The sequence below is a fragment of the Lingula anatina genome, chromosome 1 (genome assembly GCF_051362555.1).
Source record: "Lingula anatina isolate TDL-2025a chromosome 1, LinAna3.0, whole genome shotgun sequence".
NCBI classification, from domain to species: Eukaryota; Metazoa; Brachiopoda; class Lingulata; order Lingulida; family Lingulidae; genus Lingula; species Lingula anatina.
The window spans coordinates 13,590,927-13,614,520 of NC_141767.1; the positions used below are offsets into that span (position 1 = coordinate 13,590,927).

Genomic DNA, 23,594 nt, shown 5'->3' on the forward strand with positions numbered 1-23,594 from the left:
GCCACTGCTTCTATCAGTTTTGTCATCTATATGTCTGTCCATTTGATATCTTTGCTGTTTTACTTTGGAAGTGTTTCAGCACAGAGGAGACCAAATTCTATAGACTTAAAACTGGTTGCACATTATAATGCCACTGAAGCCATTTCTAAATATACATTATCACTAACCAGCCAAAAACATAAATAGTTTTACTGTTGGTTTGAGTTGTAGGTATTTCTGAGGCTTGGGTGTCCACAAATGGGCTGTCAAGACTCATCAGGTTACTGTACTGCCACTTGCCTGCAGTAGTCTACAATTGTGTAACTACCACATGCCACTCTCTTCCATTGAAACCAGGTCTCTACTTTCCTGGGGCGGCATATTTGCTGCATAAGATATAATACACCACAGGGCTAACTTTTTCATTATTTTTTTCTTATGCAGAGAAATAGCAAGGCAGGTTGGAGGTTTTTATTTAACTTAAAGTTTTATAATATATACAGGGAAGCTTTGCTAGCATTCATTTGAATTGGCACCTTAACGGTGTTAATGAATTTGAAGTCAAGTAATAGATTTAAAAAGTTATTCATGAAAAAATTAGAAAACATGATTAATTTCTAGAAAGTATTTGTTAAAACGAAGTATTGAGAGAGTGAGAATCTAAGGCTTCGTTCACATGCAATGTCTATTTTCTAAATTCTATTTTCTATTTGCGGTATGTCGTATGATCACGGTCTGTGGCCTGAATATCCCGCGGCGTAATTACTGGCAGCGCGAGCCAGTTACTTTAAGTTACTATAAGTAACTGGCTCGCGCTGCCAGTAATTACGCGGCGGGATATTCAGGGCACAGACCGTGATCATACGACATACCGCAAATAGAAAATAGAATTTAGAAAATAGACATTGCATGTGAACGAAGCCTAAGGTGTTGCTGTTGTGTGTGGTACTAAGAATAGTACCCTAATTTACAGTAGGGCTGTTGTGCACACGTGTTTTTAACACCAGATCACCATCCTTTGATTTTAAAATGATGAATTTAAACTTACCAAGGATTTTATATTTATATTATGAGGCAGGCATTATATGCACTACCAGTTAACTTAAAGATCAGATTTAATTGGCATCATTTTTGTTAAAGCTTCAGTATCCTGTCTTGATATATAAATGATATTGCACACATGCCACGTAGAAAATGATGGCAATTCAGTATACCGTTTTAATCAGGACATTACATTGTTGTAAACCTAAATCAGAAAGCGAAAGAAAGGAAATAATTAAGATAGCACATTCAAAAGATATATTCTGAAATGTTGGTGTGACATGACACACTCTTTACCAATGGTAAATCACAGGATTTAGTTTATCTGCAAATAGAGAGTCAAAGTATTTTCACTGATTTGTGCCACTGTGCCCTTTGTAGAAGTCTGTTTTGTCAAATTATGATGATATAATCTTGTCGTATTTTTTCCACAATTAAACCTATTTCTCTTCATATTTTAGGAGCCTAGTGATGAGGTGGACCCTGCCAAGTCGCCTACAAGGCAGAGAAGGTAGGTGTGAGATTTTTGTCCATGTGGCAGAAAAAGCTTACTTAAAGTCATTTTATAAAATTGTCAATTTGCAAGGTGTTAGAAATGTACTAAATGCTCATAATATGTGTTTAACAAGGTGCTAAATATTTCAGTAATATATTTTACATGGTCTTTGAGATTAATGTCGTTATGCTTATCCAGATGTAACTTCATGGATTTTAGTGGTGACCAGAATTACCATGAGCATTTAACAAGTTGGTTAATGTAGTTTTATGCAGTATGAATTTTTATTTAAAGGCAAAGGGGCAGAGATTTTGTAAATAATACAGTTCTGTGATTGTTTACCAATATACCATGTTCACATTATTTAGACTACTTTAGTTGGTTTAAAACATTAAAATTGGAAATAGTGGACAAAAAGTTGGAGGATGGCAAACATTTCATTGATATAGAAAAAAAATAAAAATAATAATAGCATTCATCCAAGATTTGGATTTGAAAGTTTTTTGAGTGCATTGAAAAAGTGAAAGCAAAAAGCATGAAACTCTGTGCTCCAAGAATGTCATCAGAGAAAGCAATACAACAGTGACATACAAAATACATTGTCCAGTGAACTATAGAGCTTTAAAAAAAAGAAATTAAGTATATCCATGGATAGTTTTTATTTGTTGCCACAGGTATGGACCCTGGGTGGCATCATCTGGTTCAGGAACCGTCAGTGTTAAATCTGTTATACTTGGGGCTTGTATGTCTTGGACAGCTTTTACAACAGTGGACTAACTAAAAAGCTTGATGTCTAATCTGCACTGTATATATTCCCCATTGGGAAATATTCAAGTGGGTCGGCCATATTTGACCCACGGACTAGTTAGTCCACTGTTCTGAATGCGGCCTTGGAAATGGTGTAGTAATACTTGGGCAGGACTTTCCTTTGGATGGTGGTATCAGGGAGTACAAATAGACAAGATTGGATGATTGCACAATTTCAAAGGCAGTCCCACCACATCAGATATGTTATGTGTTTGTTTTGCATATTTCTTTTCAACTTTCTTTTAATACAGGATGATAATATGGCTCTATAAATATCACTATTTTCATTTTGTTAATAAGTTTTCCATTATTATTTAACAAATTTTGATCATTTCATACTATTGTTTTCCAACATACCATCATTAAGAAATTCTTATCACATTTGCCATAATCTGCCAATCAGAAACAACAATTACACAAAGTTAAGTCCAACTTGAATATCAGGTTCATAATATTTATCCACCCACATTCAAGGTTTTTTTTAACCTGTCATCTACACTTTAATATGACAACAAAGTAGTCTGCTTTCCAGTGCAGTTTTGTTTCTCAAATGAAACTACACTTTGGAATGAAACAAACTATGATGTAAATAAACAACATGACCAAATAAAGACAAAAGCTTGATGTACCCTTGACTTGTATCAGGAGAGACCAAAACAGTAATTACCACCTTTTCTGAAATGCAAAAAGATTAGGTCAACATTGTTAGCAGCACCCTGCTTCAGTTAAAGAGGTAGCTAAAATTGTGGTGGTTTTGGTAAAAAAATGCATTCAGTTGATTCAGAATGGTTTAGATATGGATTTCATTGTACCCTACTATGCACAATCCTTTATAAAGCAAAGTTTATACCACAATCCATAAAACCCTCATTTCTCCTTATCTAGTCTTGTGATATCTCTTTTTCTTTTGGTTTCTGCCCAGATTTGAGTTACCTGACGGGGATATTGCAGTAGGACGTTTTTACTGGTGCTTTGACAAATTTTGTCTGTAGTCAGTATGAACAGTTTGGTTTTCATGTGGTTTTGGTGGTAAAGGTGTTGGTTCCTGTTTCCTCCAAGATATTGCTGTGGCATTGGTTTATGTATATAAACTTACCACTGGAGTGATTAAGTATCATCATTAGCCCAGCTAGTATGCTGCCCCAACTGATCATTTTGTTTACTTGCAGGTCCCGAGGTGCCTTGAAAAAACTGCGTAAACTCTTTCACACCCTGCGTTTTGTTAATAAATTACGGTGAGAGTAGAGGCAGTTAGCAGGCTAGCAAGCCATATTTTTGCTTAAACTTATTTTATAGAACTTCTGTTTTTACTAACCTATTTCTGCTAATTATAATTTGCCAGAGCTCATTATTAACATTTTCCCCAATGCTTTTATTTGCAGAGGACCAAGTCACAGATATACCCACTTTATTTCTATGAAATATCTTGATGCAGTCATGGTGAAAACTCTGAATGTATTACTGGTCATTTAGACAACCTAAAATCCCTATCTTGCTTGTCCTGCCAAGATTTTGCCATCTAAATAGTTCTTTAATTATTTCATATAATAAAGTAATTCAATGGTATTGGAGTGCATTACAGTTATTAAAATGGTCCCTTCACAAAAATATAATCAGGACTTAATAAAAAAAATTGGTGTTCATAAAAAATCAAATGTCCTTTAAAGTGATAAATATACGGACATGCGAAGTTGAGAAATGGAAAATATTCCTGGTTTTTATTGCTGGTTCGATTAAAACATGATTTTCTTCAAAATTGCCATCCAAACCTCAAAGTATTTGTAAGCATGTACCTGGTGACTGGCAAGTTTAACCATGACTGCTGATGTCTTCCATTTTTTTAGCTGAATATTCTGAGGCCCTTCATCTTGACTGAATATTTGACCATTTTTTTCCTCTGAAATTAATTAGATTGAAATATTATATTATATATTATTTATGCCAGCCTTTCAGTTTTTGCTTTTAAATTTCCAAAATTTGTTTGAACAATTTCTCTTAAAAAAATTATCATACTATACTCAACTGTGAAAAGGTCCAAAAGAGCCAGCCCCTGCATGAACTAGTTTTCTCCGTGTCTTAACATTTATAGCATGAGTATGAATGATAGGGCATGAACTAAGCTGTGAAATTAAAGACAAACAAGAGAAACAAAATAATTATAAAAATATTATGTTTTAACATGTTTTTAGCATTAAAAGGGCACTGTAGATACGAGTGGTAACCATGTTGCATCGTATGGGAATATCACTGTTGACATGTTGAACAGACTACAAACCTATCTGAAATGTGTTAGAAGCTAGGTATCTTGGTTTTAGGCTAACTGTGGTTTCTAAGTGGTATATTAATTCATAAAAATTAGAGAAAGGCAAAGTGTATGGCAAGGCTGGTTTGACTGCTTGCATTAACCTCACTGAGTGATTGTTCTTAGTACTATCCATGTTTTTCTATAAAAAGGGCCATAGTGGTTTGGCGTAATTTCAGGAGCATTGATGAATTATTATGTATAGTATATACCTGTATGTGAGCAAGAAATAGATTGGAATGACAATTAACATGCTTCCTGGTAATATTGCACTGCTAGGAATTATGAAACTAATGGTATTTGTTCAACAGTAAATGAAAGGCATATGTTGTGTGTAGAATTAGCTGGTCAAATGACTTAGCCATGACATAGCCATAGTTGCTTATTGTTCTGCTTTAAATCTTAATCTTTCTGTATCGCTAAAATGATTTGATTAGTTGGTACCAGAACACATCAGAATGGTTTAGTTGTGACTTTGTTCTGCTGTTGAAGAAGAAAGAATGCTCTTCATCATCCTTAAGGATGTGTCAGTAAAGAGTAAATATAGTTCACAATTTATTTGAAAATGACTGAACACTTTATACCATGAATAATTCAAAGATGCTCCACCAGTGTAATATGTTATACAATTGTGACATTAATGGGCATACATATCAATATTTCAGCTTCAGTGAAAGTTACTTTGCTGTCAAAGGTGCTGCTATGATACTACCCCAACTAGAAGGCAGGCGCAGTATAGCCAAAGGATCACATGGAGGTGAGGAACTAGCTTTGTTGAAAAAATATTAGGCCATTTCCTACTTATGTGCATATAAAATGTCTCCTAAATTTTGGAGTTTTCTATTTTGTAATTGTTGATATAAGAGGATGTGTATTTTTTTTCTAGGAGATATCCAGAACCATCTCCAGGCCATGTTTTATCTTCTTAGACCACAGGACACAATCAAAGTAGTGAGTAAAATGGTTCAAACATTTTACCTTTCTCAGTTTTTGGTCTTTGTTTCTAGATAAAAACAATACAGTCCCAAGTATTATTTTAAATTAATAGCTTATCAAACTTTCGTAAGTCTGTCAGAAATAGCATGTTTTTGTCAACTTTTCTTTACAGGCTGTGAAGTTAGAAAGTTTATTCCCTGACAGAAATCGCTACCTTGTAATAGTTTCCACCAATGGCCGCCAAGACACGGAGGAGAGCCTCATTCTGGGTATTGACTGTAATGACAAAGCCACTGTGGGTTTGGTGCTGCCCGTATGGGCCGATACCAAGGTCAGCCTGGATGGAGATGGGTGAGTGAATGATGTCACTACTACATAAGTTCATAACTGTAGCCTTTTAGAACTGAGTCATCTTTTAGGACATTTTAATACTGGATTCATAAAACATACTGCATTAAAGGAGAAAAGGAAATGCTATTGCCAAAAGAAACAATGAATTCCAGTATTTACTGCTTTGTTATCTCATAAACAATCTTCATGCATTTGTGTTTACTTACATATTAGGCACCCATTCTAAATGCAAAAATATATGCTTATTCAGAGAATTGGATGCTAATTCGTTTTATATTCTTCAGGGGGTTTAGTGTTACATCCAATGACAGACACCACATATTCAAACCAGTCTCAGTGCAAGCTTTGTGGTAAGTGCAATGTGCACTGTTTATGTGAGTACATATTTTATGGAATTTCAGATTTAAGCTGGTCTCCTATACTTTCTGTTGATCTTTGATGTAGACGTTTTATATGTGGCTCAGCTGACGCAATTTGCCATATACACTGTAGGCATTGCCTGAGATGGATTATCATGTCATTTGGTTTTATCAGTAGGGAGAGTACAATTTGGTTAAATTTCAGTTGTTGCTTCACTTCTTCAAATATGACATAGATAATATAGATGATATCATATGCACATAGTAGTAGAGCACTGATTAATCCTACTTACTGCCTTATATACTTAAAATATGTGTTTGTTGTGGAAAAAACTGGTGAATATTTTGTAGTAAAATTTATCCACTTGGGATGATGTGAAGTTGAGCTGATGTGGTCAGTTGGTCACATGTCAAGCTTGCAACACATTGATTGGTCAAAAGAGTTGGTAGCAGGGTAAAATTGCAACTTTTTCATGACTAAACACTATTTAACATAATATATAGCTTCCTCTTCGTGTAAACAAAATTTTGTACTATTCCAACCGTTTGATCAATTTGAATCTCTGTGCGCTTTTTTCCCCTTAGCAGCAGCCTAATAAGGTTGAAAGGTTTTTACTTTAAGTTTGAATTTCAATTGATGCATTGGATTGTATTAATCCTATGAGCTAGGTAATTTTAGTGGAAAAAGTGGACCAGATATGCGATATTACCATTTATTTCTTCATGTATTATTTTCAGGTCTGCTTTGCAGTGTCTCCACAAGGCCAGTGAGGTGGCCCAGCAGCACACTTACTACCCTCATGGTCTAACCCACACCTGGGTGGGCTTCTATGATTCCATCATACAGTCTGACAGGTCATGCCTCAGTGAATGGTAAGTGCAGGCTCCTCGTATGTCTAAATACAAATGACTAATTTAAATTATGATTTTACATGACATATAATTCATATACAGTGATATTGAATTTTACTTTGGTCTTTGAGTGAAAATATCTTTCAGTAAAACATTCTGCATATAAGTGTTGGACAGTTAGATTTTTTTGTAATGCAATAAAATTGTTTTGTAAAAATCTATGGATTCTGATCTCTGCCAGCATTAGTCTTATCATCTGGGTTTGACATGGACAAAGATTACATGAAATTGTTTACTACCCTTAAAGTTTTTTGTTGATTGGTAAGAATCTAAGAAGGTTATGAGCTGATGCCTATAAATGCTATTGGAAGGGGGAAATATGTATGGGACCTCCAAATGTCACCTATGTTATTATGTCAGTTTTATGCTGATATATGTTTTTTGTATCTGTGTCAGTTTTAACTGGCTTGTTTTCATTTTTATGTCTGTTAATTTTAAAATTTTATAATTGATCGAATAAACATTTGTCATTAGTTTTAATGAATTTTTTAAAACTAAGCATAGAAAATGAAAATTTATGAATTTGAAATGACTTAAATACCTCAATTTTTAAGGCATGCAATGGAAGACATTGACTTTACCCGTCCAAATTCTCCACTGTTGACATTAGGAGAGGAACGAAATGATACAGAGAGACAAATTAAAGTGAAACTAAAGGAGATCATGTTAACTGTGGACCTGGAAGAAGTAACTAGTAGATATGTGAGTATTATAGAAGTAGTTGTCATACATGAACAAATACCTACACACACATGCACACACAGTAACTTACACACATTGCTCTACACACATTCTTTCATGTGAGTTTTATATTTCTACAAGCTGTTTAATTAAATATTATGAAGTATTGATGGCTTTTTTGAGTTTGGTATTGTTGGTAACAAAAAATGGTTGTGCTAAACAGAGGGAATATTTGCTATTTTTGAATATTTCCAGCTGCGATTGCAATTGGAAGAAAAGCTGAAACAGAATTTGAAAGATTACCGTGGCTATATTGATGAGCAGTGCCTTATAATCATGGGACAGCTGGATGCTCCATCAAAGATTTTTGACTACCTTTACCTGGGCTCAGAATGGAATGCTTCCAATTTAGAGGAATTGAAGAAAAATGGGTGTGTGATCTCTCTCTCTCTCTCTCTCTCTCTCTCTCTCTCTCTCTCTCTCTCTCTCTCTCTCTCTCTCTCTCTCTCTCACACACACACACACACATATTTTTCTATTGCTTTGTTTACTTCTCACACTGACAATTTATTTTTCCAACAATTTAGAAAAGAATCATTGCCTGTTTGTTTTAGCACATTCATATTTGGTTTTCCTTTTCAGGGTTGGTTTTATTCTAAACATCTCAAGAGAGATCGACAACTTCTTTCCTGGTGTATTTGAATACTACAACATTCGTGTGTTTGATGTAGAGGAAAGTGATTTGCTCAGATACTGGGAGAAAACTTACAAGTTTATTTCCAAAGCCAAGTAAGAACACAATTAGGCTGATATCAATTTATAAAATAACAATAATTGAAATTCCAAATATTGGTTGATAATTGCCCTCTCAGACATTTTTACAGAAAGACTAATATAAGCAAAATTAAGATTGATTTTCCTGGTAAATTTTCAGTGTCAAAATCATTGCAACAAAATTCTGAGGCTTTATTTAGGATTTTAAAGTAGTGATTCAATAGAAGGTGATGTTAAAATTGTAGAAATAATACCATTTTCTTTTTTATGCAGGAATTCAGGTTCCAAGTGTCTTGTTCACTGCAGAATGGGGATCAGTAGATCATCTTCCACTGTAAGTGAAAAGCAAATGAAGAATTAATTGATATCTATGTCTTTAGATTGTCATATATGTGGTGGTCAAGTCAGCCGAAATTGATTGATTGTTGAACAAGCATGACCAACCCAAATATTGAAGAAATTGGGATTTCTATTATAATTGTCAGGAAAAAATTTTAAAATGACCCAGAAATGAAAACAATTGTTTTCTTTTTTCAGGTATACCAGGCTGTGTAATGGGTTTTTATACCTCAGATTTGTATAAATATCTTATTTCATTTTAGGTTACTGGAAGTAGCCTTTTCCAATTTGTTTCTTAATTGTGGTTGCAGTATTTTTTTATTTGATATGTGAATTAAAGAGCTTTTTCTGTACTTGTTGTTTAGATTGACAACTTGTGTAAAATACTAGTCAAAGTGTTTAAGAAGGTATATAGACATTGTTTATGACTGTAGATAAAGTGGGATCATATTATCAGTGTTCACTGGAGTTTGCCTGTATATGTTTAAATGGATCAATGGGAATAACTTTTTATCTGTAAATACTTGATAGCTTCTTTGCATTAGTTGTATATTTTTTTTACAGTTCAAAATCAAGGTTTTGATTATTTAAATAATCTGATTTTAATACCAATTTTTCTGCAGGTTATAGCATTTGCTATGAAAGAGTATGGCTGGTCTTTGGAAGAGGCTCTGAAGTATGTCCAGAAAAAGCGTAGCATTGCAAATCCTAATTCTGGCTTCTTACACCAGTTAGAGATCTACCAGGGTATACTTGATGCAAGGTGAGCAAGAGGCAGAGGTCCTATCATTTTCTTTTTGAAAAATTCTTTTTAGTGAATATGATAAAGGAAAAGAAAGTCTATGACAAAACTTCATTGTTCACTCCTAATGTGTGAAAGCATGTATGAGTATGTGAAGATCATTATATCCTTCCTATATTATAACACTGAATTTTTCTCTTTTAAGAGCTAAAACATCTCATTTCTGGTTAGAATACATATAATTTATTTTATGACACCTTAAGTCTTAGTTGTATCTGTTTACCATCTTTGACTCATGCACCTTCAGCAAACAAAGGCACAATTCCTTATGGAGGTCAAAGTCTGAAAACAACCTTAACAATCTGTCTGTACTTCGACGGGAAGAGGAAGAAGAAGAAGAAGAAGAAGATGAGGAGGAGGAAGAAGAGCTTGAATTACCTGGTGCAGAAAGCCCTTATTTGCAGGTACCCACACTGCATCCTAGGTCTCAGTCCCGTGAAGAAAAAAAGGCATCATGTATTCTCAGAGGTAAGTATTTAGAAAAGTATGTGTTCAGAAAAGGGAAAATGTGTTAAAGACCTCTCTGCATACAGCTGTTGGTCACCAAATATAAGTATGTTTTACTTTCCCTCACTTTAACATGGTGCTTAGATGACAAAATATGTATACTTGCATGAAAATAGATGGCAGTGCTAGAAATAAGTGCTGGCCTTGGCCCAGTGATTCTCCAGCCAGGTCAGAAGAATGACCTTAGTCCAGTGCTGATGAACCGCATTAAAATAGTGCATTAAGTGTGCACAAGTGCAAGATATTAGTTTCTACAGTTATCTTTCCCAAATGGCTGTACACAAAAGTTAAGTCAATATTCAAACTTTTAGACTGGTAGATATCAAATGAGACCAGTAACTCTTGAGATCTACTGACCCAGTGTCCAGTGAACTTACTTTTAGCACTGGGATGGGTTACAGTGGGTGTAAGATTCTGGGAAGCTACAACATGTCAAATATTATAGTGGAAATACTGATATACCTACAGTTATGCTGGTCTGCTTCTTTTAAATGTTTAGTCAACTGTCATATCATGTTTATTTTACTTGTCGTCTGTTTTAGATGACAAAATGACTTATACCTCCGTTGTGCATACTCATCGAAAAGTGAGACAGAGGAAAAGGAAAAGTTTAGGGTAGTTTGAATTGGGTAAATGTGGTACTTGTTGCACTCATGTTGTGCATGTCACAGGTTGTGCCTTTCACCTCTACAGTGTTTCTGTTTACACAGTGTAGACATGCTAGAAAATGTTTGTAACTGCAGGTAGATAAGAATTTGAATGACTGCCCGTTTGGCATGGCCATTCATATTTTATTACTAGCTAGTGCAATTATTTTCTTTTTTTTAGGCATTTTCGTGTCAGATGATTACCTTTTTTTTCCCCTTATAAGAATCTGTTGCATCTTCTCTTCTTGAATGCATAAACACAGACATTGGTCTTGTATGTGATCTCCTGCATGAAGTATGAAGTATGCACAACGAGGAATGAGCAGCTGAATTTGATACCAAAATTCTCAACCAATTCATGTAGTGATTAGTAGATAGTTGAACTTAAAATTTTGTCATCTTGTCTACTGTTGGTTGTGCTGTTTGTGTAGCAGTTCTGCGGAACGTGCATGTTAGACTGATTTCTCTTCGTCGTTCATCTGAATAGCTAGAGCCTGCATCAGAGTTGAAATATATGTACACTGTGTATTTGAACCAACATGGCACAAATCTGATGAATATCCCTGCACTTTTTTTGACACTTTTTTTTCTGTGGCCATGGGTTTGCACAATCTTTAGACCATTTGTGTGAGAAAGTGAATACTTTGGGCATTGATAGACCCATCACAAGAGATGTGGGTGGGCCTATTTAGTGCAGCTTCGCTATGATAAAGTTGAGGGGAGCTATTGTCATGTCAAGCATTTGGTGTAGATATGTATCTACCATGGAGAAGTTTTTTAAGTGAAGAATGTGCAGTTATATGCAAGTTGGGAATTATTCCTTTGTTCTATGTATAGTACTTCACATTGCCCAACATGTGTCATCCACAACATTTTCACAAAATTTCTGTAAGATGTTGATTTTATTTTACTTACACTACAAAAAAAAAAAAAAAAAAAGCTTAACCTCACATTTTTAAATGTCACAGACAGCAAGGTTAGAGGGTCTTTTTTTAGAGGGTCTTTTTAGAGCTTGATTCATATTATTGACAACATCTGCTTAAAGTTGACATTCTGAATTATAGTAATAGTGTTTCATATTTTACATCTCAGCTTTTTGACATATTTCAGACCAACAACATCCAGAAGCCCTAGAGGCCAAAGACCTAGATAGAATGAACTTAGCTAAATTTGAGATGGATGTTGAACTTAGTTCCCGAAGTGCAGACTCTATGGATGAAGTCTTCCCTGATGAACCATCTCCAACTGCAGCAGGTCCAAGTGGATCGAATTCTTTTGAAATGAGTGCTGCATCTCAGACAAAGAAATCTGTGTCACAAGGTGCCTCTCAATCTCACTCTATCTCTGATGATGACCAAGATTCCAGTGATAGCGAAAGTAGTTCTGAGTCTTTGTCAGATAAAGAAACAGATGACAGTTCACTGTGTAGTGATTCTGATGTCTCAGAAAAAGGTGCTACTGGCTTGTATCAAGTTGCCTCTCTCCATGCCACATCCATACCTTCCTTTCAACAAACTAAGCAGAAACCTCATAGAAAGATGTTAGGAGAAATTCCAGAAGATAAACGTCGCAGTTTGGCTCCTCAGTCCAAGTGCCAGCCACAGACTCCTGTAAAACGAGTGAAAAGTTTGCCCAACTTGGAGGAGTTGAGGCGGCGTCTGAAGAGGCCGCTTCAGCTGTCCTTGGCCTCAAGGCCATCACGGTTTTCTGGTGTTAGGCCCGACAACAGCTGGATCAAATCAGCACCTGAGACACCAGAAGCTGAAGAAACTGAAAGGCCAACATTTCAGACCGAGTCTTATGACAAAAAAACATGTGAAGACACAGATGAAGTGAGCTCTGTGTCTGTTTCAATTACAGACAGTGACGTTACTCCTGCTGATGCTGTCTCTGATAAGTCAGATTTGAGCAGTGACAGTGAAGAAGAAATGCCTGGAAATGCTGACAGTAAAGAAAATGTGAAAATCAAGGACAGTGATACTGTTAATGCAAACCCAGATGTTGGGGCCTTATACCATTATGAAAAAGAACAAATACCATGGAATCCAGGTGCAGTGAAAAAACACCGCCAGGTGATTGAAGAAAGTTCTGTTCGACATTCTAGTGTCAGCTCAGACAGTGGCAGTAATAGCATGCACAGTTCATTATCTGGCAGCAAAGAGAAACTTGTGAAAATCAACATTGTGATAGATGAGCCTGAATTTTCAAACAATTTATTAGCAAACTCTGAAAAAGCAGTAGACAAAAAGAATGCTTCTGAAAGAGAAATGGATTTGGATGAACCAGCTTGCAAGGAAACGTTAGTGGACAGAAATGCTGTGATTGGCATGAAGGGTGCTCCAGCCACAGACAGTGCTTATACACCTGAGGCTTCCCTGCAACAGCAAGATGCTCCTGGGAGTGTCTATGAAGAGGAGGAGATTGCCCTGACCCCTGGATTGGTAAAGAAAACTACACAAGAAATTGAAGAGAAATACGGGTGAGATATGGCAAATGATGTAGAGGGCATTGATCCTAATTATTGCAGCAGATTCTGAATAAAAATACTCAAGATAAAATGACCTCTTTTTTTGTAATATGTATTAGTTCATAGAAAATTTAAATGGAGTAACTTCTATATTGGAGTTCTTATTACCTGTGTAATTGTTTACTTCCAGGAGTTTATCTTATAATGTAACAGCCCTGTCTTTGGCATCTGGGAAGCCAGGCCTGTCTGCAGACTTTTTAAGGACACCGGGAAAGGGAGTGCAAAGGTCCTCCAGCTTGAGAGTGCAGAGAGTGACACCTAAAGTCACCTTAGACAAGGGGAAGAAGACCTATTCTCCAATATTGACACCTCAAGAAGCAAAGAAAGGACAGAGAAAATGCAATTTCCCTCTACAAAGTACCAATACAAGTATCCTAGATAGTGCAACTTCAGATGCCACACCAATAGCTCAGGGTAGTGGTGTGAGAGATGAGACCAGTTTGCCTGTTTTCAAAATAGGACAGGAAGAGGTTCCACTTGCGCCTGGATTGGTGAAAAAACAAACCACGGGTAAGTTCACATCCCTAGTGCTACGGAATAATGGCAATGAATACAAAGATCCATGTGAAGTACACATTCAACAGCACAATCAGATTATTTTCACAAAAAATTCTTTTGCTGATTGGTGTGTGAATAATTGCCAGTTTTGAAATCTAGTTTCACTTTTGCTGTCTAATTGTCGAAACTTGAGAAAATTATCTTCCTGTGTTTTTCAGATTATGAATCTCTGTCATCAGAAACTTCTCAGAGGGTAACACCTGCTCCTTCAGTGCTGACAGAAACTACTGAAGACGTCTCAAAAGATAACCAAAGGGCATTGGTGGGAAGTGTAAAAAAGCAAACAGAAGAAATAGAAAAGAAATATGGTGGAGCTGCCCTAGACGACCAGCAGAAAACATCCACCACTGCTGATGAAGTTGCACTCCCAGCTTATAAGGAGTTAGAAGATGACATCCCCTGGGCTGTGGGAACTGTAAAACAACACAAAGAAGCTCTCGAAAACATCTCTAAAGTCGCTACAAGCCATGGTTCTTCAGGACTTGCCAGAGCAGATAGCATTGGTGAGATGAACAATAGATATAAAATGAACAAGGAGACATTAGGTCTTATCAGAGCCATTGGGAAACATTTGAGCGAAAGTCCACCAGAAGAACCACAGAACAAAGTCAAAAAGGTCACCAGGAATATAGAACTTAAGTGGGGTATATACAAGAAAGACTTGCATCCAGTAAAATCCCTGAAAGGCTCTTTAGATGGTGAGAGAGGTTGCTCCAGTGTAGGGCCAGTGGGAGAGGCTGCCAAAGCTAGTCCAGCCTCTTTAGATGCATCCTGTGATCAGCCCTCATCCAGTGGTGGAGTATCTGGGAAGGAGTTTTCTAGAACTTCAGTAGGTGGCAAAAAACAGATGGTGCTTCTAGGTGCAAAGGATGAAGATGACAGTCAGGGGACAAAGGAAGGTGTTGCTTCTGCCACGCCAGTAACAGTGAAGAACTTGGTGGGAAAATTTGATGTGCAGACTCCAACCATTTCTGAATCTTCTTTTTCCGGGGTGCTCCATGACAAGGAAAAACTGTCATCAAGTGGTGGTCAAGTTGAAATGATGAAATCTGTTGTGCCCAAGAGTAAGGATCAAGCTAAATTGCAGTCAGAAAAAGAAAGTGTAGCTGCAGTGCAGCAGACCACTGGTCAATCTGACCTCGTAGATAGTCAGAGGCCATCTGGGTCAAGATCCAGATCATCAAGACCTGCCAGTCTGGCATCTGCAATACCTTATAAGAAAGCTGCTGGTGTTGTATCATCAGTAAAGCAGAGGCCAAAATCTTGCTCTGATGATAGCTATACACACGAACTTTCCTTGACGCCCACAGCTGGTGCACCACAACTTGCAAGTGCCTTGAAAAATTCTGAAGACTTTGCTCAATGTCCATGGAAAAAAGACAGAAAATTACAGGGACGATCACATCCACTGACCAAGCTTGCTGAACAACAGAATATTAGAAATAATCCCTTTTATAGTACAATGTGATTTAGATAAATAGTAGACTACGTGGGTTGTGGACAAAAGTGCTACTTGGCTGTGGAAAGGTCTTGGAGAAACACTTTGGCTCAAGACTGGTTTTAGAAAGGGATTTCAGCCCAAAAGTTAGTCTCACTTTGGAATAAATCTGCAATTGTTCAGGACTAATGAAGTACCTTCTGGTCCAAAACAGTTTCAATTTCTTTCTTGGTATGAAACAAGCATTTATTTTTATTAGACTGCTACAGAATTAGTAAGGTCAAGTAAGACCTAAAATTTTGATCTTTAATGAAACAGGCCATTTTTAAAACTTTCCTCTAACAGAAAAATATTTTAGTATAATAATGGTGCTTTTCAAAACCTGGAAAAACTTTCTTTTTCATATTTCTTTGCAACTGCTTCTAACAGTAATGAAGTCATTACCAGAAGATATTTAAGTGAACAAGTCTGAATTCTAAGTCACAGCACAAAATATACAATCATATGATATAGTTGGGAATTTTGATTGTTATGCCAATGTACATAATTTGTTGGAATTAGAATTTTTGAGGCTAGTAAAAGTGCCTTATTCATTGTGTACAGCTGCCAATTCAACTATTTATTTAAGAGCTTATATTCATTAAAACCCTTACCATTGCTTATTTCACATGATTTTTATCTATTTTATTTATCAGGTAATGATAATTATTTTAATCTCGTTAACAAAATGATAAAATTATTTTGTTGGTTTGAGCTTACTGATTTGAAAGTTTGCTTTACACTGGGAAGCTCCTGTTGAACATTAACTTTGTAAATAGAAGCCGGCTGTAGTGGATTTGGTGCGATCATTACATACAGAAACAGACCAACAAATGAAATATGGACACCACAAAGGAATTCAATCTCCAACTGGAGTAGTTGCCAGCCTTTGTCTAAGCACTGTGAAAGATCAAGTGGGGGTTTAGTTTTGCACAGGAGCTTGACTTCACAGACAACAATAAGGCTATAATACCATATTTTGAAGGTTGCCAATTTGTATAAATCATTTATTACTATCTGGGCTCTTTGTCTCTTAAGATTGAACACACTTCATTGAGATGTTTTTGGCCATCATAACATGCAAGTGCATACAATGGTATTAAGAAGGGATGGTAGGACACGCATAAATAATATCTGAAGAAAAATTTTATTTAGTTGATTACCGAGTTACAAAAGGGACTTGATAATGGTTACTGTAATGATGCAATTTTTTAAAGTCATTGAGAAGAATGTACTTCTAGTGAGGACAATTTAATAATAAGACTGATGAAATGTATAGTTGTTTAGGAAACATTCTTTCCATTTTTATGTAATGGTGTAATTAAGGTCTGCTCAAACTGGTTGGTGCAAAGTGCAATTCGGTGATATTGGAAATAAAAGACTACAAACTTTTTTGTGTTTTACTGAGACTACAAAAATACATGCATTTCTTGGTAAAAATGAGATAAAAATTATGCAAAATGTTACACATAGAAAATGTACTCTGTATATAACATAAGTTTTCTATTATAAATGTAAGTGTCTAACATGAGGACAAAACAGAAAAAGAGTAAAAATCTATTATACCTTGACATTTGCATTGTGGAATTTCGTCTGGCTATTAGCTTTTTTCTTTAACATGATAGAAAAAATGCCTAAACTTGTAAGGTTATCATAATTTCTCTCTTACATGCAATCAAATGTTGCCCAACCCCCCCCCAAACAAATTTTTTTTCTACAAACCCCAAAAAACATATCTCAGGTTTCAAACTGTCTGATACTTTGACCTTTTACAACATGGCCACCAAACTTTTAAATTGAGTACACAGATAATAAATATGTTAATGTCACAAAGAGAAAACATCTAAGAACGAGTATTTTAGGCTTTTGCTTCAACTGATTGTCCAAAGTCACACAGTATGAGGAACAATGCCTTCATGGTGAAATCCATCCTGGAAAATAAAAGAAATAACAGACTTTAAAAAAATGTGACTAAATAGGTTCAGGTTCACTAGCTGAAAAACCTGTGCAAAAGTCAGGCATGTTATAGAACATGAAAACAAATCGAGATTAAACACAACTCTGATGTTACAACAGAACGCACAGAAATGTAATAGTCAAACTCGGCATTGTAAATATTTCTGATACTGTTATACATCTGCAGAAGCATCTGAACGTGTTGAGCGAGTTCTGTGACAAATAGCATATGGAGGTCAGTACAAATAAAACAGAAGTCATGGTGTGTAAGAATGGAAGACCTCTACATAAGTATGTAGAGTTTTACTAAAAGAGAAAAAAACTTGAGGCTGTATCATATTATAAGCATCTTGGGTACTGGTATCAACACGTATTAATTGGTAATTTACTCTACTAAATAATGCGACTAAGGCTCCACGAGCAATCACAATGCTTAGATGTTTTGAGAAAAAATGTGGGAGATAAGCATATAATGTAGCCTTTCAAATCTTTGATAGCATGTTTTTTCCCATTTTGTTATATGGTGCAGAGATATGGGGAACCAATTATGTTGAGGTGATTGAGAAAGTGCAAATCAAATTTTATATTTCTTAGGTTTACCAAGTTCTGCATCAAATGCCACAGCCATAGGAGAGTGTGGAAGACTACCTCTGTTGGTGCACACATAGCATTAAATACTGGTTAAAATTATAATGTATAGGACCAGATGGGTACTCGAGGCAATATTACCAGATGTTATATAATCTAGAGCTGTCTAGTACAATGACATGGACCAGTAAGGTGTGTTATGGTTGTCACAAGAGATAGGAAATGTTGAACACTTTTAAGTGAGTTCACTCAGTGGTTGAAGGACACTGCGTTTCAACAGTGGTCAGCTGATGAGAAGGGCAATAATTAGCTGATTAGCCACAATAAGTGAAAAACTTAATAATGCGTTAAATGTGTTAAATGTGGAGCGCTATTTTACTATGATTACATAGTGGAAGATCAGAAATGCCTTATCACGGCTCAGAACATCATGCCATGATTTGAAAATCAAGAGGGTAGACATCAAAATATAGATCTTGAATTAAGACACTGTGATTATTGCTGCAATGCTTATAAAGAAGCATGCATAGAGGAGGAGTACCATTCCGTGCTTGTGTGTCTACAGAGCCAAATATATCTCCAGCATTCAGGCAAACATATTCAACTTTTAAGGGTTCATGATATCTGAACATGCAACTCGATTAACAAACTTGTCAATGTATGTGTATATGTGTGAGTGCTTCAAACTAAGGGATATACAGAAGGCATAAATTTGACTCCTGTTATTGTTATGTAATATAGGCTAGTGGCCTAAATTTACAAAATAAACATTATTATAATATAGTAGTCAAACTGCCCACCTGACCAAATTCCGATTCTTCATGGTTATCTCCATAAAAATGCTTCTCCAACAAGTCATTGGTGTGTTCTCTGATCTCAGAGTTATTGTGATATTCTAAACTTTCCAGTCCTGACAATCCATTGTTTTCTTCAAACATCTCTTTACCCTGAATAAACAACAAGGAAATGTCTCAAAATTATAAGTTTCTTCAACTAATACTTCAAAACAAAGTAAAAACACTGTTTTCCTAGTAGTTAGATACACATTTAGTAATTACAGATCAGTGAATGCTTACATTTGGCCCAGGCATTATAGCATATAAGACCTCTACTCTTGAACTTTTGAGGTTTTAGATTCCTTAGACCCCTTCATTCATCCTAACTGTTATATAAATTGTAACTGTATGTAATTGGAAATTAAAAAGCACACACCTTTGGTAGTAAACGCAGTACCATTTCACTAAATCCTAGAGCCAAGTTGACCGCTTCAAGATCTGACACTTTCAGTAAACTAAGCATCCCTGGTAGACACCCTTGGTTCACCAATGCCTGGCAAAACTCTGCTCCTTGACAACTTATATTGCACACACAGAAAGCAGCCTAAAGAGAAAATGAAGAAACTATTTCTCTATTTTGAAAGTGTATAAATAGCCTTCCTTGCATATCTTGTTAAAATTACCAAGACTAAAACTCCAGACGTAAATGCCAAACACATTACTTGCAAACCTCTTATTTGACTGTTTACATTAAATTTTTCTGCACTATCAGCATCAGACTTTTCATATTACCTCTTTCCTAATATCAAAAGAATCCAATAGAAGAAAAACCAACTGGCTGAGTAACCCATGATTCATTACTTCAAGGCATACACTTCTTGTACCTACAAAGACAATAAAATGTTTTTTTTACCAAGCGAAACAAAGGGGAACAAAAAAATATTGCTAAATGAAAATACCAACAAGAAAAAGAGGCTCAATGGCAGTTAATGCTTTTAGTACAAAAAAATGTAAATTATGTTAACATTAGGAATGAGAAAATACAATTTTTTGATCCAGATTGCTAACAAAAATGAAAACAAACACCCAGATACAATGAATACCAGCCTTACTGGTTCCATGTAGATAAAACTAAAAGCCACTCCTCCTCACCTGTAATGTTTGATAACAACCACAAGCTCTCTTTCCTGATGTGCCTATGCTGTGATTTCAGGTATGTTAGTAGTGCAGTGAAGAAACCCTCATAATGACACACAGCCAAGCTGAAGGTGTCTGGGCCACTACATATATTTCCCAAGCAACGTAAAAGTGGGGTTATTACCTGCAACAGCATGCACATTGTGTGGGATTTGATGCATTCGTCTTAAATGAAACTGGTTTAACCCATGAGACATGTTAATAACTACTAAAACAAATACATTGTTATCAACTATTATCTGTAGAATGAAATGTTTTAATATGATGAGTTGATGGCTATTTTGTATCTGAAAGAAATGTTTGTTAACAGTCTAACAAAAAAAAAAATCACCTTCATTTTTCATTTTTTTGTAAACCCCATACCTGTGCATTTCCTGCGTGGTCCTGTGATAAGGCAATCAAAACTGGGACTAGCTTTTGTAAGGTGGGCTGACATAACGATTCTTCATGGTCACCACTAAAAACAAAACATTGAAACGGATAAGAATCATCGACAACAGATTACATCATTCACTTTGTACCTAAGAAATCATATGGTTATTTAAAAAGGCCAGCTGCTAAAGCCAACAAGTGAACAAAAAACCTGTATCAGTTTATTAATTTTTTATAAATATGTACCCTCATGTAATGGCAATATGTACGGTACTGTGTCTGTACATAAAAATGGGACACAAAAACTTACAAAGCAACCAAGTAGGTAAGAACCCAAGCAGCTTCTGATGTCACATCAAGGCAGTTTTCTTCACTTTTGATATGCTGCAGTACAAGTGGAATTATTCCCAGGTCTAGAAGATCTCTGAAAAATAACAAATTGTGTTAGTCTTCATCTGACATACATCTGTTAAAGTGCTAAAAATAACTAGAAACAAAGTACTACAACAAAATCATCAAAAATTGTCAATTAGTTTACCAAGTCAAACAATGATAACCAATTATGAAAACGAAATGGAGTGAAGATTGCAGCTAGTTATTTGTTCCACAGAGAATGTACATACTGGGTGTTGCTCTCTGCCCATCTGACCATATTAGACAATGCAAAGGCTGAGCTCTGGACAACATGTGGGGATGGAGACTGAAATAAAAATGTCCGTGACAGAGTAACCTTATACAAGCGACAGCCATTCAATTAAAAAAAAACAAAAAAACAAATGCAACATCACAGATCAAGTCATTTAATGAAGTTCATTTATTACAGGTATCAGCCAAACGATTGAGAACACAAGTTAAGTAAAATATATAATAAACAGATCCGTACCTTCAGTAAGTTAACCAGTGGAAGGAGAACTCCTTGTGCTTTTAACAAATCTCTGCACTCTGGTCCATCTCCTGCCATGTTTCCCACAGCCCAAGCACACTGGTCCTGAACAGCACAATAATATCAGAACATGTCAATGTCTATCTATCTTGACTTTATGGAAAGGATGTACACATTATTAATGTCAAGCAGACACAAAAACACACATATGAGCATTTATATATGCTATAATAATAATAATAATAATAATAATAATAATAATAATAATAATAATAATAATGTTAATTATTATTATTATTATTATTATTATTATTATTACAATAAACTGATCTGCTAAACCAGGAAATTGGTTGGTAAGTTTTACTATCATATTTCATCATTGGCACAGCACAACAATGCATGCATACAAAACGTTATAGTATCACTATCTTGTCAAGCTTTGATCTTTGATGTGTACTACATAATGTAAGGAATTTGGTAAAATTTATGAGCATCATGTAATTGGCAAGTATTTGACTCTGGGAAAAGAATTTAATTGGTACCTGACATTATGAAAGAGTTTTGAAGACTACATATGACAATAAAATAGCCAGGTTGAATAGGACTGATAACACGAGTAGTGAAGCTTAGAACACTGCCTTTGAGCATCAGCTGCACTGATGTTAAAAGCTTTTGAAGATCATAAAGGTAAATAACAATTCAATGACCTGTAGGTGTGGATTGCTGCCACTGAGATAAGTGATGAGATATGGAGCAGCAGCTTTGGTAGCCTGCAGGGCTTGCTCATGTGTGCCTGCAGCTATGTTGGTCACACACCATGCTGCCTCCATCTGCAGATCTGAATCATGGCCACTCAGCACTCCTACTAAGTGCTGCAGAGCATTGTCAGTTCTGGGCAATGAAAAAAAAATGTATATAATAAAATGTATGTACACATTCAACAAGACATTTTTTTTGTCATTGATACAAAAAATTGCAATATGCCCAATCATAAAAATTGTTGCATAAAAATGTTAACAATTTAGACTAGATCAAAATTTAAAAGCTAAGTATAAAGAAACACAGATTTCAATTTCCAACCAACTCTTATGAATTTGAATTTCTTTCACTTGAGTAAATAAATGATTTCATTCAAATTCTGCCTCACCTCATAAAGTCCTCTATAAACACACTTCCCTGAGAAAAAGCCTTCCTCAATATTTTAAGTGAATCTTTGACAGATGAATGATCTTGCAAAAATGAAGCACATGCTGTTTTCATCTGAAAATGAAAAGGCTCACATCTGTCACTATAAATGTCAAACAGCTGTTGTGTCATAATTATCAGACCCGTGGCCAGCCATTTCAAAAAGGGGGGGGAGGGGGACTTTTTTCTGAAAAAGCCTTGAACATGAAACCATTGTTCATCTGGATCAAATTTTACCGAGAGCTGACCATTTTCTGGCAAAAAGGGCAGTTTGTTCAAACTCCGAACTCTCCCTTGGCTACATTCCTGCTTATAAAAACTTGTAGGCTGTAGCATATAATGAAAATTTGTAATTATGTCTTTTAAGGGGTTGAAAGATACCGAGGAATATACATATATCTGATTCACAAATTACATATGAAAATGACATATATTACACTGCAAAAGGGCAAATCAGAAAACATAGTAGTACTACAATATGAATTTAGAATTACCTGATCCAAAGTAATTTCAACTTCTTCGTCTGCATTATCTAATCTCACTCTCTTGGCATCTAGGGCCTTTGCCTTTCTACTTTTACGTAACTCTAGAGTAGAAAGAAACTTTTTAAATGCAACATTTTCAAATTTCTAAATTTATTAGAAAAATCAAGGGTGGAATCTTCTGTGAAGTTAAACAACTATCAAAACAAAACAAAGGCAGCTTTAATAATAAACCTTGGATACCGTGCCCGAGAATGAAACATTTTATTCCAAAAATAATTTTGTTTGAAATAACTTACCATAAATATTGTCTGGATAGTGAGAGATGAGTGTTAAACCTACTGTCGCCATGAATTCTACTGTTCGCTTTAATGCGATTAGTTAACAGAGACCAATGGCATGACTCATATTGGCATTCTCAAGCAATGACTGCAATTTGTCAGAACAAATCCAAACAAAGATGACATACACGTCTAATTTATTTATTCTTACCAATGTCTTCTTGTCTTCGTCTGTCACGAAGATCATCAGGAGTATGTGAGTGGTGTTTATATTGCTGTCGGTGGTCCATACCGTCAAGATTTTATTATAATACTAAAAGGACGCAAGAAATCCCGTGGGCGCTGCCATCTTGAATTGTTTTACCTTATGCTTGAAAAT

The 23,594-nt window shown here is 35.6% G+C and overlaps 2 protein-coding genes across 4 annotated transcripts in view; one reads left to right on the forward strand and one right to left on the reverse strand.

Annotated features, from left to right (window-relative positions):
• Nucleotides 1-16,887, forward strand: part of LOC106171149 (uncharacterized) — a 22,543-nt gene extending 5,656 nt beyond the window's left edge. Inside the window, exons 2-17 of one of the 2 annotated variants that reach the window (XM_013551306.2) lie at nt 1,482-1,531; nt 3,493-3,558; nt 5,291-5,382; nt 5,512-5,576; nt 5,734-5,912; nt 6,197-6,262; nt 7,010-7,144; nt 7,738-7,885; nt 8,120-8,295; nt 8,507-8,653; nt 8,912-8,972; nt 9,601-9,740; nt 10,027-10,247; nt 12,044-13,412; nt 13,591-13,970; nt 14,177-16,887. In XM_013551306.2, coding sequence (XP_013406760.2) covers nt 1,482-1,531; nt 3,493-3,558; nt 5,291-5,382; nt 5,512-5,576; nt 5,734-5,912; nt 6,197-6,262; nt 7,010-7,144; nt 7,738-7,885; nt 8,120-8,295; nt 8,507-8,653; nt 8,912-8,972; nt 9,601-9,740; nt 10,027-10,247; nt 12,044-13,412; nt 13,591-13,970; nt 14,177-15,486 — 4,605 coding nt within the window. In that variant the 3' untranslated portion in view covers nt 15,487-16,887. The remainder of the gene's footprint in view (nt 1-1,481; nt 1,532-3,492; nt 3,559-5,290; nt 5,383-5,511; nt 5,577-5,733; nt 5,913-6,196; nt 6,263-7,009; nt 7,145-7,737; nt 7,886-8,119; nt 8,296-8,506; nt 8,654-8,911; nt 8,973-9,600; nt 9,741-10,026; nt 10,248-12,043; nt 13,413-13,590; nt 13,971-14,176) is intronic. The other variant, XM_013551309.2, reaches the window with a different exon arrangement.
• On the reverse strand, nt 16,882-23,585 carry LOC106171151 (uncharacterized). Of its 2 annotated transcripts, none has more exons than XM_013551313.2 (13): nt 23,427-23,585; nt 22,947-23,038; nt 22,415-22,527; nt 21,975-22,158; nt 21,268-21,372; nt 21,008-21,084; nt 20,695-20,808; nt 20,376-20,469; nt 19,968-20,136; nt 19,608-19,699; nt 19,252-19,419; nt 18,840-18,986; nt 16,882-17,426 (listed from the first exon to the last, which is right to left on the reverse strand). In XM_013551313.2, the coding sequence occupies exons 1-13, from the start codon at nt 23,503-23,505 to the stop codon at nt 17,385-17,387; spliced, it is 1,476 nt and encodes a 491-aa protein (XP_013406767.2). In that variant the 5' UTR covers nt 23,506-23,585; the 3' UTR covers nt 16,882-17,384. The 2 variants fall into 2 exon arrangements, with proteins under 2 accessions (XP_013406767.2, XP_013406768.2); XM_013551314.2 differs by lacking the exon at nt 23,427-23,585 and adding an exon at nt 23,234-23,398.
• Nucleotides 23,586-23,594: the final 9 nt, after the last annotated feature.